Source organism: Triticum aestivum, chromosome 2A, assembly GCF_018294505.1.
Source record: "Triticum aestivum cultivar Chinese Spring chromosome 2A, IWGSC CS RefSeq v2.1, whole genome shotgun sequence".
Taxonomy (NCBI): domain Eukaryota; kingdom Viridiplantae; phylum Streptophyta; class Magnoliopsida; order Poales; family Poaceae; genus Triticum; species Triticum aestivum.
In genome coordinates this window covers 391244330-391257083 of record NC_057797.1, presented here as the reverse complement: position 1 = coordinate 391257083, position 12754 = coordinate 391244330, and the positions used below count along the sequence as shown (strand labels likewise).

At 50.0% G+C, this 12754-nt stretch overlaps 1 protein-coding gene across 1 annotated transcript; it reads left to right on the top strand.

Annotated features, from left to right (window-relative positions):
• Window positions 1–5227: 5227 nt before the first annotated feature.
• LOC123188772 (uncharacterized oxidoreductase At1g06690, chloroplastic) lies at window positions 5228–8409 on the top strand. Its single transcript, XM_044601016.1, has 10 exons — window positions 5228–5730; window positions 6239–6330; window positions 6419–6456; window positions 6584–6745; window positions 6851–6873; window positions 6992–7063; window positions 7180–7347; window positions 7497–7579; window positions 7704–7766; window positions 7920–8409. Exons 1-10 carry the CDS (start codon window positions 5490–5492, stop codon window positions 8100–8102), a joined length of 1125 nt encoding a protein of 374 aa, XP_044456951.1. The 5' UTR covers window positions 5228–5489; the 3' UTR covers window positions 8103–8409.
• Window positions 8410–12754: the final 4345 nt, after the last annotated feature.

Sequence of the window (12754 nt, the reverse complement as noted above, 5' to 3'; positions counted from 1 at the left end):
CTCCTCCTTCTCGGCGACCAACTTGAGGAGCTTCGCATTGTCATCCATGAGTTGCTCGACGAGGCCGGTCGCCTTGTCAACCGAGGCATCGCTGATCTTGAGCAGCTTCATCAAGCCGTCGACCAGCTCCTACTGCGTAGTGACGCCAGCAAGAATGTCGTCGTCGCTGACGAAGGACTTCAGGAACGTCGGCTCGTTGTGATGGCCAACGTCGCGAATGCGCTTGTGAGAGCCCTCGCGTGCCCGTGAGAGCTTGTTTGAGGGCTCCGCGGCACGCCCAGACATCTCTGCTGCGGCTGCGGCTTCGCGGCGGGACCTCTCTAGTGCTTCCGCGGCCTTGGTCTTTGCTGCCTGGTTATATGTCCACCCTAAAGTCCTCCTACCGGTCATGGTGGAACGACTTGACAGAGAAACCCAGTTTTGTGGGTGATGAGGAGAGGAACTGTGAAGTAATTTTTGAGTTGGTAGTTTTTATAGCCCGGTGCTAAGTGTGAACACATATTAGTTTGAGAGGTGTGAACATATTTGCAATTACTTATTGCGTTGTAATCAGCAATGTGACGAGAAACAAGGTCAAAATTTATTGATGGCAGAAGGTTGACCACGTGGTTGCTCTCCGTTGAGGCGGCCGCGGCGAGCTCCGCTCTGGCGTCCCTGTGCGCGCTCTGCTCACCTTTGAGGCAAAGTTACAATGTCAACTATTAATAATTCTTAATAATTGTCTTACATATTTAGGATAATTTAAATGCCAAATGCGGCAAGACCCAGAACACTCGCGACCTACATATGCATACAATTATAATAAAATATAAGCTAAAAGGCTGAGCTGGCGGCCTTTCGACGATGATCTTCTCGGACTCCATGATTAGCATAGCACCCTTGCGTCCGTGTACTCGCAGACGCATGTGTAACTTACTAATCATCGCACGCGAGTACTCGCAGACGCATCGTGTGCGATACTCCTAGCCACCGCAAGCAACTAGTTTGCATTTTTGAAAGTTTTTTGTACACACAGAATCACACACGAACTAACTGTATTAACCACCTGTGTTGTAAATTCTCATCGCAAACAGTTCATCCGAGTCAGCTATTTGCCACGTATCACACACATCTTGTTAAGTTGAACTGTTTCGGTTGCGTTCGCTAATCGAAAACAGTTCGTCCGAGTGAACCGTATGCCCTATATCACACACACCTTGATGTGGCTAACCATTTATGTTGCACTCCCTAATAGCAAACGGTTCATCGAAGAGAATTGTACGTCGGATATCGCACACACATTGATATGGCTGCCCGTTTCTGTTGTTCTGCCTCATCGCAAACAGTTGAAACGGGTTACCCGTGTGGCCTGAATCGCACATGCAACTAAAATCTGAAACGTGTTTGATGCATCCTCCATTGCAAATGTTTTGCACCTTTTTTGACGGTTTTTATACACCACCATTTGCGATTACTGCATCGCACACAGTTTCTCAAAGGGTCTCTGATCGTACTGTCGCATTAGCAGCATCCTGCAGTAGTGATATAACAACTTAGCATCATGCATCATCGATCATAATAATAAATAACTCATCATTGGTATCATAATAACAAGTCATACTCATCATCATCGATCATACAACTTCTACTCGATACCACATCATCATCATAGTCATCTAACCAATCCTATTTAGTTCTTCTTAGCACATGATCATGAGTGTTATTAGCTAGGACCTACTGCCTTCTCTTAGGTAAAATAGCATAAAATAAGATAGGCCCTGACTCTCCATTATGGAGAATGAATATTATCATGTCTCCAATTCTTGCCTTTCGCACAATGTTGCTTCCAAGTACCTCCTTACGACTGTCCATACATTTTTTCCATTCTTTGATTTCCATGTCTTCACTGGTTTTAGAAATCTGATATGAACATGCGTGATTCGTAGGATGACCTGGCTGTATGTTCAAAACATCAAGGCGGCCATTCGGGTACATCAGATGAGGCACACAATCCTTCGGGATTTTCTGTTGAAAAACATAGTAATAACTTCGTAGTTGGCAATGTAGTTAAGTTTTAAAAGAATTTATGCAAAAGGTGCACGGATGTCGTAATAGTAAAAAATCTTACCATGGCATCTCCATGGATGTTACCGTAGTTCAACACATGCACTAGTGGCACGTATTGACCATAATGTGGAGGAGTTTGATAATAGATAGTGTAATTCTCAAGATCAGTACAAAATGTGATCGGATGATTTTTCTCCTGATAAGTTAACTCAGAGCCATCGGCGTAGTAGGTTCTGTCTACCATCTTTCGCACTTTGTTTGAAGAATGAAAATAAGCTATCAATGGAAATAAGATGTCAACTATTTTCAAATAAACAATATAAATTAGTTAATAACTATGTTTGAGAAACTCACATAGTGGTAGAATTGGAAGCGTATCAACAAGGACCCAAATGTCCATATTGTCTTGTTCGATGTCAGGATCACCAAGATCCATGGCGACAAGGATACCCTCATAAAAACCATACATCTTGCAAAGTGCTTCCCAATTTGTGCAACCAAAATGGGTTACGCTCTCAGAATTGTATGGATTTACTTCAAAATCCATACCATGATGGGTCCTTAGGTGAATTTTCTTTGTTTCGAAATTTCATGGTCTTCAAAATCCATCCTCTCCAAGACATAGCGTCTTGCATGGCATGGGATAAGCTACTCAAATTGTAAAAGATGAAAATTACACGTTGAAATAGTTGAAGCCATGTTTAATTACGAAAAAACACTTGTCGTCGTTGCGTACCATTTCAACATCAAAGGTCTCCTGGATCTTAATGCTGAAGCGCCGATCTTCGTCCAGGTGAGGCCTGTCGCATAGACCTCGGTCGTTGTTGCACCAGCTGCACTCCCCCGGGAGACTTTCGTCGTCCGATGATGACATTTCCTATGTTCATAATTCAAAGATTGAACTTGTACAATTCAATATATGTACTACAAAAACTAAATTAGATCATTATTCTTCATCACAGGTTGACTATCGGTCCGCCGAGTCTAGCACACGGGAACGAAGGAGAAGCGACCCACATGACAACAATCGGGATTTTTCGTCCTCTCATATGTGGTGGAGACTCGATCTCACTCACTGATTCCTCTCTAACATTTGCGATCGTCGGTGATGGTCGTTACTCCTCCTTCCCCTAGTGCATAACAAAGGTCTAGCACCCGGAGAAGAAGGAGAAACGACCCCCACGACAACAGTCGGGATTCTTCGTCCTCTCTCATATATGGTGGATACACTCCCTCACTGATTTTTTGACCGTCGGTGATGGAGCCTCGACAGACTTAAAGTCAACCGGAAATGTCGTTTAATTATTTTTCTAGAAAATCTAGGCCACTCGATATATCCTACATATTCTAGCACAAGTCATGCCAGAATTCACGGAAAAATCCGGCATGACCTTTGCTAAAAAAGGACATATCGAGCGCCTGAAATTTAATTATCGTCATCTTAGGACTTAGTGAAACTCCATAAGCTACATTTAATTATTTTATTCAAATTTACTTATAATTTCCTATTCTATTCAAATTTACTTATTCAAATTTTCTAACAATTTCCTATTCTATTCAAAAGACCTACATTTACTTTTTTAATTTCATATTTTATTACATTCAAATTTACTTATTTAAAATTTCTAAAAATTTCCTATTCTATTCAAAATACCTACATTTACATATTCTTTTCAAATTACTTATTCAAATTTTCTAAAAACAAAATATACTAAAAACCTACATTTACTAAAAACAAAAACCTACATTTAACAAAAAATAAAACCTATTTACAGAAAGGGGGAGGAGGAGGAGGTGGGAGGAGGCCAGGAGGAGGAGGAAGGAGGAGGAGGAGGGGAAGAAGGGGAAGGAGGAGGGAGGAGGAGGGGAAGAAGGGGAAGGAGGAGGAGGGAGGAGGAGAGAGCAGTAGAGGGAGGAGGGGGCCGCCGGAGAGGGGGGAAGAGGATCGGAAGGGGCCGCCGGAGGAGAGAGGAGGGGGAGAGAAGGGCGGCGAGAGGAGGAGAAGGGAGGGAGGGATGGGAGGGCGGCGAGAGGAGGAGGGAGGGAGGCAGATACCTTGGGGACGTCGGTGGCGACGGCGGGCGATGGCGGCGACAGCAGGCGACATGCGGCGAGTGAGAGTGTGTGAGGGAGAGTGAGGGACGCGCGTGGGGCGCCGGGTGTGGATAAGGTAAGCGTAGTAGTAGCGCTGTTTAGCAATAACCGCTAGTAGTGCTCGTCAGAGGACAGCGCTATTGCTATGTACAATAGCAGTAGCGCTTTTTAATTACGAGCACTACTAGTATACCTACACTGCCATGCAACCGTTGGCGACTATAGTAGTTGCGTTTTTTATAACAAAAGCGCTACTGCTACATGAATAGTAGCAGCGCTCTTCAGTGACAAACGCTACCGTTCTTTAGCAGTAGCACTTTCTTATAAAAATCTCTACTACTGAGCTCCTGTGTATAAGCATTTCTTTAGTAGTGCCTCCTCAATCCATAACCGGCGCTCCGGCATGTGTACAACATACGTCATCTTCTTTTGTCAGGCCATGGCAAACCGAATAACATGAGAAGAGCGGTGGAGCAGGAGAGAGGTTGATGGGCTCGAGCTGACGATGCAAAGAGGAAGAAGGTGGATGTGGTTAGGGTTGGGGACGCCTACCAACTTAAATAGCCGGATTTGGCCTCGGGCACGAGCCGGAGCAGTGCCATGCGGCGTTCACATCCCATCGGAGGAGACGTACATCGAACCGTCGGGCTTTCGGGTGATTCCGTGTGAGGCTCCACCATCAATCAGACATGCCGAACACGCACGGTCGCGTCCGGGCATCCCCATATTTGGGCTGGATATGAAGGGTGCTGGTCAGCCCTGGCATTTGAGAGCCGTTTGAGACGCTCGTCTGGATCAAGTTTTTCTGAGTGGTCACTGACCGGGCTTCCGTCCGGGCGTTTGAGTCGGATTTGGGGTGCCCTGTAGATGATCTTAACCTAAAAAGGCTGCTTTTAAAAAAAACTATAAAAAACTGCTTAGTCATCAGATTTACCATGTCCGTGGAAATGCTGACCGTCTATTTCTTCTCCCATGTGGCAACGAAAAGGTGGGGTCCAGCAGACCGTCCACGTGCGTCACGTCGCGGCTCCGAAACATAGCTAGCATAGCGCCTACAACACTAGAATTGGTAGACAGCTCCGGGCGAGGCCGATGCAGCCACACTCGCACAAAGTATCTGAGCTAGGCGCCAATTGTGTCCGGCTAGCGGCCAAGGCGCCAACCAAGCCGCAGGCCCTCTCCCTGTTCCTCCTCGTCCCCTCTCCTCCTGGCCAGACAAACTAGTTAAGCCCCAGCGCAACGGCCGATCGAGCTGAGAGCTTTTTAAGAGATCGAGTGGTGGCTGGTGGCTCAGCGGCCGAGCGAGCGAGCAAAGTACAGTACTAGCTGGAGCTTGCAACTAGCTAGGAATGGCTTCGCTGCAGGTCGGCGCCGGCCGCGGCGTGGGTTGCTGCTTCGGTCCGCTGGACGGCCGGCGGCAGGAGAGGAGAGCGATGGCGGCGCTGCGACCGCCGAGGGCGGGTGCGGGGGCGAAGGTGGCGGAGGGGGACAAGGTGAGACTGGGCGAGTCCAGCGTAGCGGTGAGCAAGCTCGGCATCGGCGCCTGGTCGTGGGGCGACACCACCTACTGGAACGATTCCGAGTGGGATGGTGAGTCACTCGTCTCGTGATTTTTATTTTGTCGCCTCCAATTAATAATCACTCCCTCTGCAAATTAATATACATACGACGTTTTAGATCACTACATGGTGTCCTCGTCGAGACGACGCACGATGAAATTGGACTTTGAACTGCTTAAACTTGGCGGCTAAACCTGTATACTAGTTTCGCTGTACACGTAGTCGTGGTGCCGTGTCAACTGTCATGTGTTTGTGTTACCTACATCTGCAACTCAACATGCCTGGTCACTCTACGTCCTTCACAGGACCAGTCAGAAAGTGTGACTACGAAATTAACGCTCTGAAACCCTGGGCATGCTTCCCATGCATGCATCATATCCAGGTTATTTAGCCTGCGGGAAAGAAGAACCGCACGTGTAGCCTAAAAAATTACTACTATCGTATTACTCGCTCCGTTTTAAAATAAGTGTCTACACCTCGCTATCACTATTTAAGTACTCAGGGTTTCCATCCTAAAAAAGGGTTGATTTGGCATGCAGACAGGAGACTGAAGGAGGCTAAAGCAGCATTCGACGCCAGCATCGACAGCGGAATGACTTTCTTTGACACCGCCGAAGTATACGGCACAGCGGTAAGATCAAATCAAGCCAGCTCATAGGAGTCCCAAATTAAAGCACAATAGTTAGTAGGTAACTTTTATGTCTTGTGTCCCCATGCAGCTCATGGGAGCAGTGAATTCAGAAAGCCTACTGGGAGAGTACGTAAACCATCCCATCACTTGTCCATAATTTACCACCATCAGAAATTCAACAAATTTGTTCACAAATGAAATTATATCGATGACTAGTGATGGATGCGTGTCCTTACATGCATGTTGATGACAGTTTCATCAGGGAGAGGCAGCAGAAGGGGGCGGTGGAGGTGACCGTGGCCACCAAGTTTGCGGCGCTACCCTGGAGGTTCGGACGTGGCAGTGTCCTCTCCGCGCTCAAGAAGTCGCTGGAGCGCCTCGGCCTCCCCTCCGTCGAGCTCTACCAGCTCCACTGGTCCGTCAATCCTTATTAACTTGTCTGAATCTCTGTCTAGTTCTGAATTACGTACTGTATTCTTCAGACTTTTGCTGACGGACAAACACTTGCTATCTTTTTCAGGCCAGGGCTATGGGGAAATGAAGGTATCCAATTATATATTACTTATAATTATATAGGACCTATTCATATCGATTCAAGGTCAAGGTGCATGGACAGACTTGATGGACCGCATGTTCTTGCTCGCATGGTTAACTATTTCAGGGTACCTTGATGGACTGGCGGATGCGTACGAGCAAGGTCTCGTCAAGGCCGTCGGAGTCTCCAACTACAATGGTAACAACTTAAGTTCTTAACTGGCCGTGGAGTAGAAATGCCTTATTCATCAGAAGATAGCAGTTGATTACCCACTGAATGTATGTATGGTATGGTATGGTATGGTTTGACATCAGAGAAACGCCTCCGGGACGCACACGCGCGGCTCAAGAAGAGGGGCGTCCCGCTGGCCGTCAACCAGGTGAACTACAGCCTCATCTACAGGACGCCCGAGGAGAACGGCGTCAAGGCCGCCTGCGACGAGCTCGGCGTCACGCTCATCGCCTATTCCCCCATCGCCCAAGGTTTCCTTCCTTTCCTCCCTCCCTCCCTCCCTCCTTGCTCAACTTCTCCACTATTGATTGATGAATCATCTTTATTTTATTTTGGGGTACAAAAGTAGTAGTATGTCCGTTTAATCATATGTTCCCCATTGTTTTATGGATGGATTCAGGTGTTCTGTCAGGGAAATACACTCCGGAGAATCCACCCACGGGTCCTCGGGGGAATACCTACACTCCCGAGTTCCTCACCAAGGTGATACCATTTCTGAAACCGTTGCACAATGCTTGGATCTTCATGTCCCCTTGACAAGAAAAACTCTGCTGCAACTGCATCTCTGCTCACTGAAGATGTTTGTTTTTTAATGTCATGCACGAAGCTCCAACCGCTGATGAACAGGATCAAAGAGATTGGAGTAAGCTATGGCAAGAACCCAACTCAGGTGCTTCAGACTACATTAATCAACTCATCGTGTTTCCCTCTCTGAAAAACAAGTATCGATCCTGAGATATACCACCGCACCACTGAAAGAAACTGTACATATAGACAAGGGATATGTGCAGGAGAGTTTAATGGCGGATTGTTGTGGTTTCAGGTGTCTCTGAACTGGCTGACCTGCCAGGGCAACGTGGTACCCATCCCGGGGGCCAAGAACGCCGGGCAGGCAATGGAGTTCGCCGGTGCACTCGGGTGGAGCCTCGCCGCCGACGAGGTCGAGGAGCTGCGGACCCTCGCGCGGGAGATCAAGGGAATCAAGATGCCCATCGAGGAGTCATGATGCATTCGATTGGATGACATCACTTCTACTCTTGTACAGTACAAGTTGTACCTGCTGTACGTCGAACGTCGACATGATCCATAGCCACCCCATTAGTAAAGAAGTACTTCCTCCGTTCCCAATTACTTGTCACAGATATGCATGTATCTAGATGTATTTTAGTTTTATATACATTCATTTCTGCGACGAGTAATTTAGAACGGAGGGAGTAGATGTTGTATGATTGCACGATGTATTGCTCATGTGCGAAGGCACGTATATATGATGTACAAGAGGTGGGTCACGACCTCAACTATACAAGGAATTAGGAGGTGGGCCCAATACACGGATATGCACAACACATATACTCAACCCCTCCCCGCAGTCAAAGCGGCACCGCTGTGGACGCAAAGATTGGACCGGAACTCCTCAAACGACGCCGTAGGCAATCCCTTGGTCATGATATCAGCAAATTGTTGGGAAGTGGGAACGTGTAGAATACGAATATGGCCAAGGGCCACCTGTTCGCGAACAAAGTGGATATCTGACTCAATATGCTTGGTCCGACAATGATGTATCGGGTTGGCGGAGAGGTAGACAGCCGAGACATTGTCGCAGTAGACCACAGTAGCACGATCCATGGACAAAAGAGCTCCTGGAGCAACTGGCGAAGCCACGAACACTCGCCGACGACGTTGGCCACCACACGATACTCAGCCTCAGCACTGGAGCGAGAGACCGTAGGCTGCCGCTTGGACGACCAGGATATGAGTGATGGTCCAAGGAAGACACAATAGCCTGAGGTGGAGCGACGAGTGTCAGGGCAGCCCACTCAATCTGCATCGGTATAGGCCGTGAGGGCGGTGTCGGTGGAGGCGTAGAGCGTGATGCCGAGCTCCATAGTGCCGCAGACGTAGCGAAGAATTCGCTTGACAACGGCCCAGTGAACATCTCGAGGAGCATGCATATGAAGACACACCTGCTGTACGGCATACTGAATCTCCGGTCGAGTTAGAGTGAGGTACTAGAGAGCACCAACGATAGACCGGTAGAATGCAGCATCCGGAGCGGGAGAACCATCCGAGGCAGAGAGCTTGGCCTTCGAATCAACAGGCGTAGCGGCGGGCTTGCAGTTAAGCATGCTAGCACGATCCAGGAGCTCGTGAGCGTACTTTCGCTGATAAAGGAAGAAGCCATCCGGATGGCGCACCACCTCGACACCGAGGAAGTAGTGCAAAGGACCCAAGTCCTTGATGGCGAACTCAGCGCGAAGACGAGCCGTGAGCTGACTGAGGAGACCAGCCGTACATGCCGCCAGGATGATGTCGTCGACATAGAGCAGCAAGTAGGCCCTGTCAGAGCCCTGATGATAGACGAAGAGCGAGGCGTCCGAGCAGGTAGATCGGAACCCAAGCTGGTGGAGAAACGCCGCGATGCGTTGGTACCAAGCGCGTGGAGCCTACTTAAGGCCGTACAAGGACCGCGAAAGCAGGCACACATGGTCGGGAAGCGCCGGGTCAACAAACCCGGTGGGCTGCTGGCAGAAGACCTGCTCCTCGAGGTGACCTTGGAGGAAGACGTTGGAGACGTCCATCTGGTGCACCGGCCAATCGCGGGAGACCGCAAGGTGGAGAACTGTGCGTATCGTGCCAGGCTTGACGACTGGAGCGAAGGTGTTTGTGAAGTCGATGCCAGCACGCTGTCGAAAGCCACGAATGACCCAACGCGCTTTGTAGAGATCAAGGGTACCATCAGGACAAAGGTTGTGTTTAAAGACCCACTTCCCGGTAATCACGTTGGCATGCCGGGGACGGGAAACAAGCTGCCACGTCCGGTTGCGCAACAGGGCGTCAAACTCCTCTTGCATCGTAGCCATCCAGAGCGGGTCACGAAGAGCGGCTCGAACGGAGGACGGCAACGGCGACGGCTCAGAGGTGGACGCCGCGTGGCCGTAGTCATCCGAGGCGTAGCGCGAGCTCGGTCGAAAGACGCCCGTACGGGCACGGGTGACCGGACCGGCCACAGGCAGTGGGGCTGCAGGCACCGGGGGCGCCGGGGCCGCCGAGGGCGCCGGGACCGCCGGGGAAGCCGGGGGTGCTGGGGGCGCCGAGGGGGCCGCGGGCGCCAACGTCGAGGGTGATGGGGGGCGCTAGTGTCGCGGCTGTAGGAGGCGCCGCATGCGGGGGACGCGCCTCAAAGCCAGGGCGGGCCAAGACAGGTGCGCGAGCGCCCTGGGATAGGCGTCGAGGAGCCCGCATCACCGGTGGGGGAGGAACAGCCGGGGGTACCTGCTTAAGCGGAAACACATGCTCATCAAAGTAAACGTGCTAGGAAGTGAACACACGATGGGAGACAGGATCGTAGCACTGATATTCCTTGGAGTTGGAGGGGTAGCCGATGAAGATGCAAGCTACAGAACGAGGTGCGAGTTTATGAGGAGCGGAGTTGGCAGTGCTAGGATAGCAAAGGCACCCGAAAATACGCAAGCCATCATAAGATGGGGGCGTCCCGAAGAGAAGATGGTGAGGTGCATAGTTCCACCGTGGGCGGTAAGGGCGAATATTAAGGAAAAGTGAAGCAGTGGGGAGGGCGTCCGGCCAGAAATGAGGCGTCATGTTGGAATGGAATAGGAGTGTGCGAACGCAGTCATTCAGAGTGCGAAGGACGCGTTCGGCTCGACCGTTCTGCTGTGAAGTATACGGGCATGTGAGACGAAAAATTGTGCCATGGTGCGACAAAAAAGTGCGGAAAGCAAGGTTGTCAAACTCTTTTCCATTGTCCATCTGAAGCGCAAGGATGGGACGCCCAAACTGCATGCGTACATAGGAGTAAAAGGCCGTAACGGTGGAGAGTGCATACGACTTTCTGCGCAAAGAAAAAGTCCACACATAATGAGAATAATCATCAAGGACGACCAGATAATATAAATAGCCCGAATTACTAGGGACCGGAGAGGTCCACACATCGCTATGAATCAACTGAAAAGGAAAAGAATCAATGGTGGTGGAAGTAGTAAATGGCAGGCGAACGTGTTTGCCGACTCGATAGGCATGACAAGTGTGATCCTCAATCTTATGACAACTGAAACTGAAACTCTTAAGAATATGACGAAATGTGACAGGGTTGGGATGACCCAAGCGAGCGTGCCAGAGATCAACTCCAGCGGAGAGAGCGACCGGTGCAGTGGTGGTGGATGAGGGTGAATGCACCGGATAAAGCTCGTCGGGGCTATCACATCGATGAGGTACCATCCTGGTTCGAGCGTCCTTGACACAAAATCCAAACTCATCAAATTCAACAGTGACAGGATTTTCACGAGTGAAACAACGAACGGAGATAAGATTCTTAATAAGATGAGGAGACACAAGTATGTTATACAAAGATAAAGGCGTAGAGGTAGAAGGAAAAGAAGTGTGCCCAACATGTGTGATAGGAAGTGTGGAGCCGTCACCGACAATGATGCGGCGGTCGGTGGAGACAGGAGTGAAGGAGGCAAGGTTACCAGGATGAGCAAACATGTGAGCCGTAGCACCGGTGTCCATGTACCAATCACCGCCTCTAGTGTAGTTGTTCGGCGTAGGAGTGACATGCATGCCGGTGAGGAGCACCGGGTCCTAGGGCGCCGGCGGCAGGGCCAACGAGGGGGACGGAGGCGCCATGGGGAAGCCGTAGCCGCCGCTCAACTACGGCGATGGGCACACTCCATACAGCTGCGTAGCCGCGGAGTAGGGCGCCGGCGGCGGAGCCGTGCCAGAGGGTACACCGTGATCCGAAAACCGCGGCGGTGCATAAAAGCCCGAAGGTGGAGCACTACTCGATAGCACGGAGGAAGCCACCAACTCCATCGACGGACCGCCGTAGGGTGTCCCATATGAAGAGGACGCGTCGTAAGGAGGCGCGGTCACTGAGGCTGTCGGGTAGGCGTGAGCCAACGGGGCAAAGGGACCGGAGGACGGCGATAACGCAGATGAAGTTGGCCACGGATTGGCGCCGTAGGAACCAACCACGACGAGTGTTGCACATGGGGCTGCATGTGTTGATCGTTGTGGAACTGCATGTGTTGACCGCTATATAGATGCATGTGTCAATCGTAGTGGGTTGTATGACCGCCATATAGATGCATGTGTTGACCCACTGGTGGATGTGAAGTGCCAGGGGCGATTGGCCTGCTAGCAGTGTCGTGGGTTGTCGGGTGTTGGGTTGGCGGTAGGCCTGCTAGCTGAGTGCCATGGGTTGGCGGATACGCCCACCAGGACGGAACCGCGGCCAGAGCGCCATAGGCGTCGGCGGGCGGAGCGGCGCCGTGCTACCTCTTGAGCATTGCGTTGGTTTTCCCTTGAAGAGGAAAGAGTGATGCAGCAAAGTAGCGTAAGTATTTTCCCTTAGTTTTTGAGAACCAAGGTATCAATCCAGTAGGAGGTCACGCACGATTCCCTCGCACCTACACAAACAAATAAAATCCTCGCAATCAACACAATAAAGGGGTTGTCAATCCCTTCACGGTCACTTATGAAAGTGAGATCTGATAGATATGATAAGATAATATTTTTCATATTTTTATGATAAAGATGCAAAGTAAATAAAGAGAAATAAAAAGGGCACCAGAAATAGCTTGTTGACGGGAGATTAATATGATGGAAAATAGATCCGGGGGCCATAGGTTTCACTAGTGG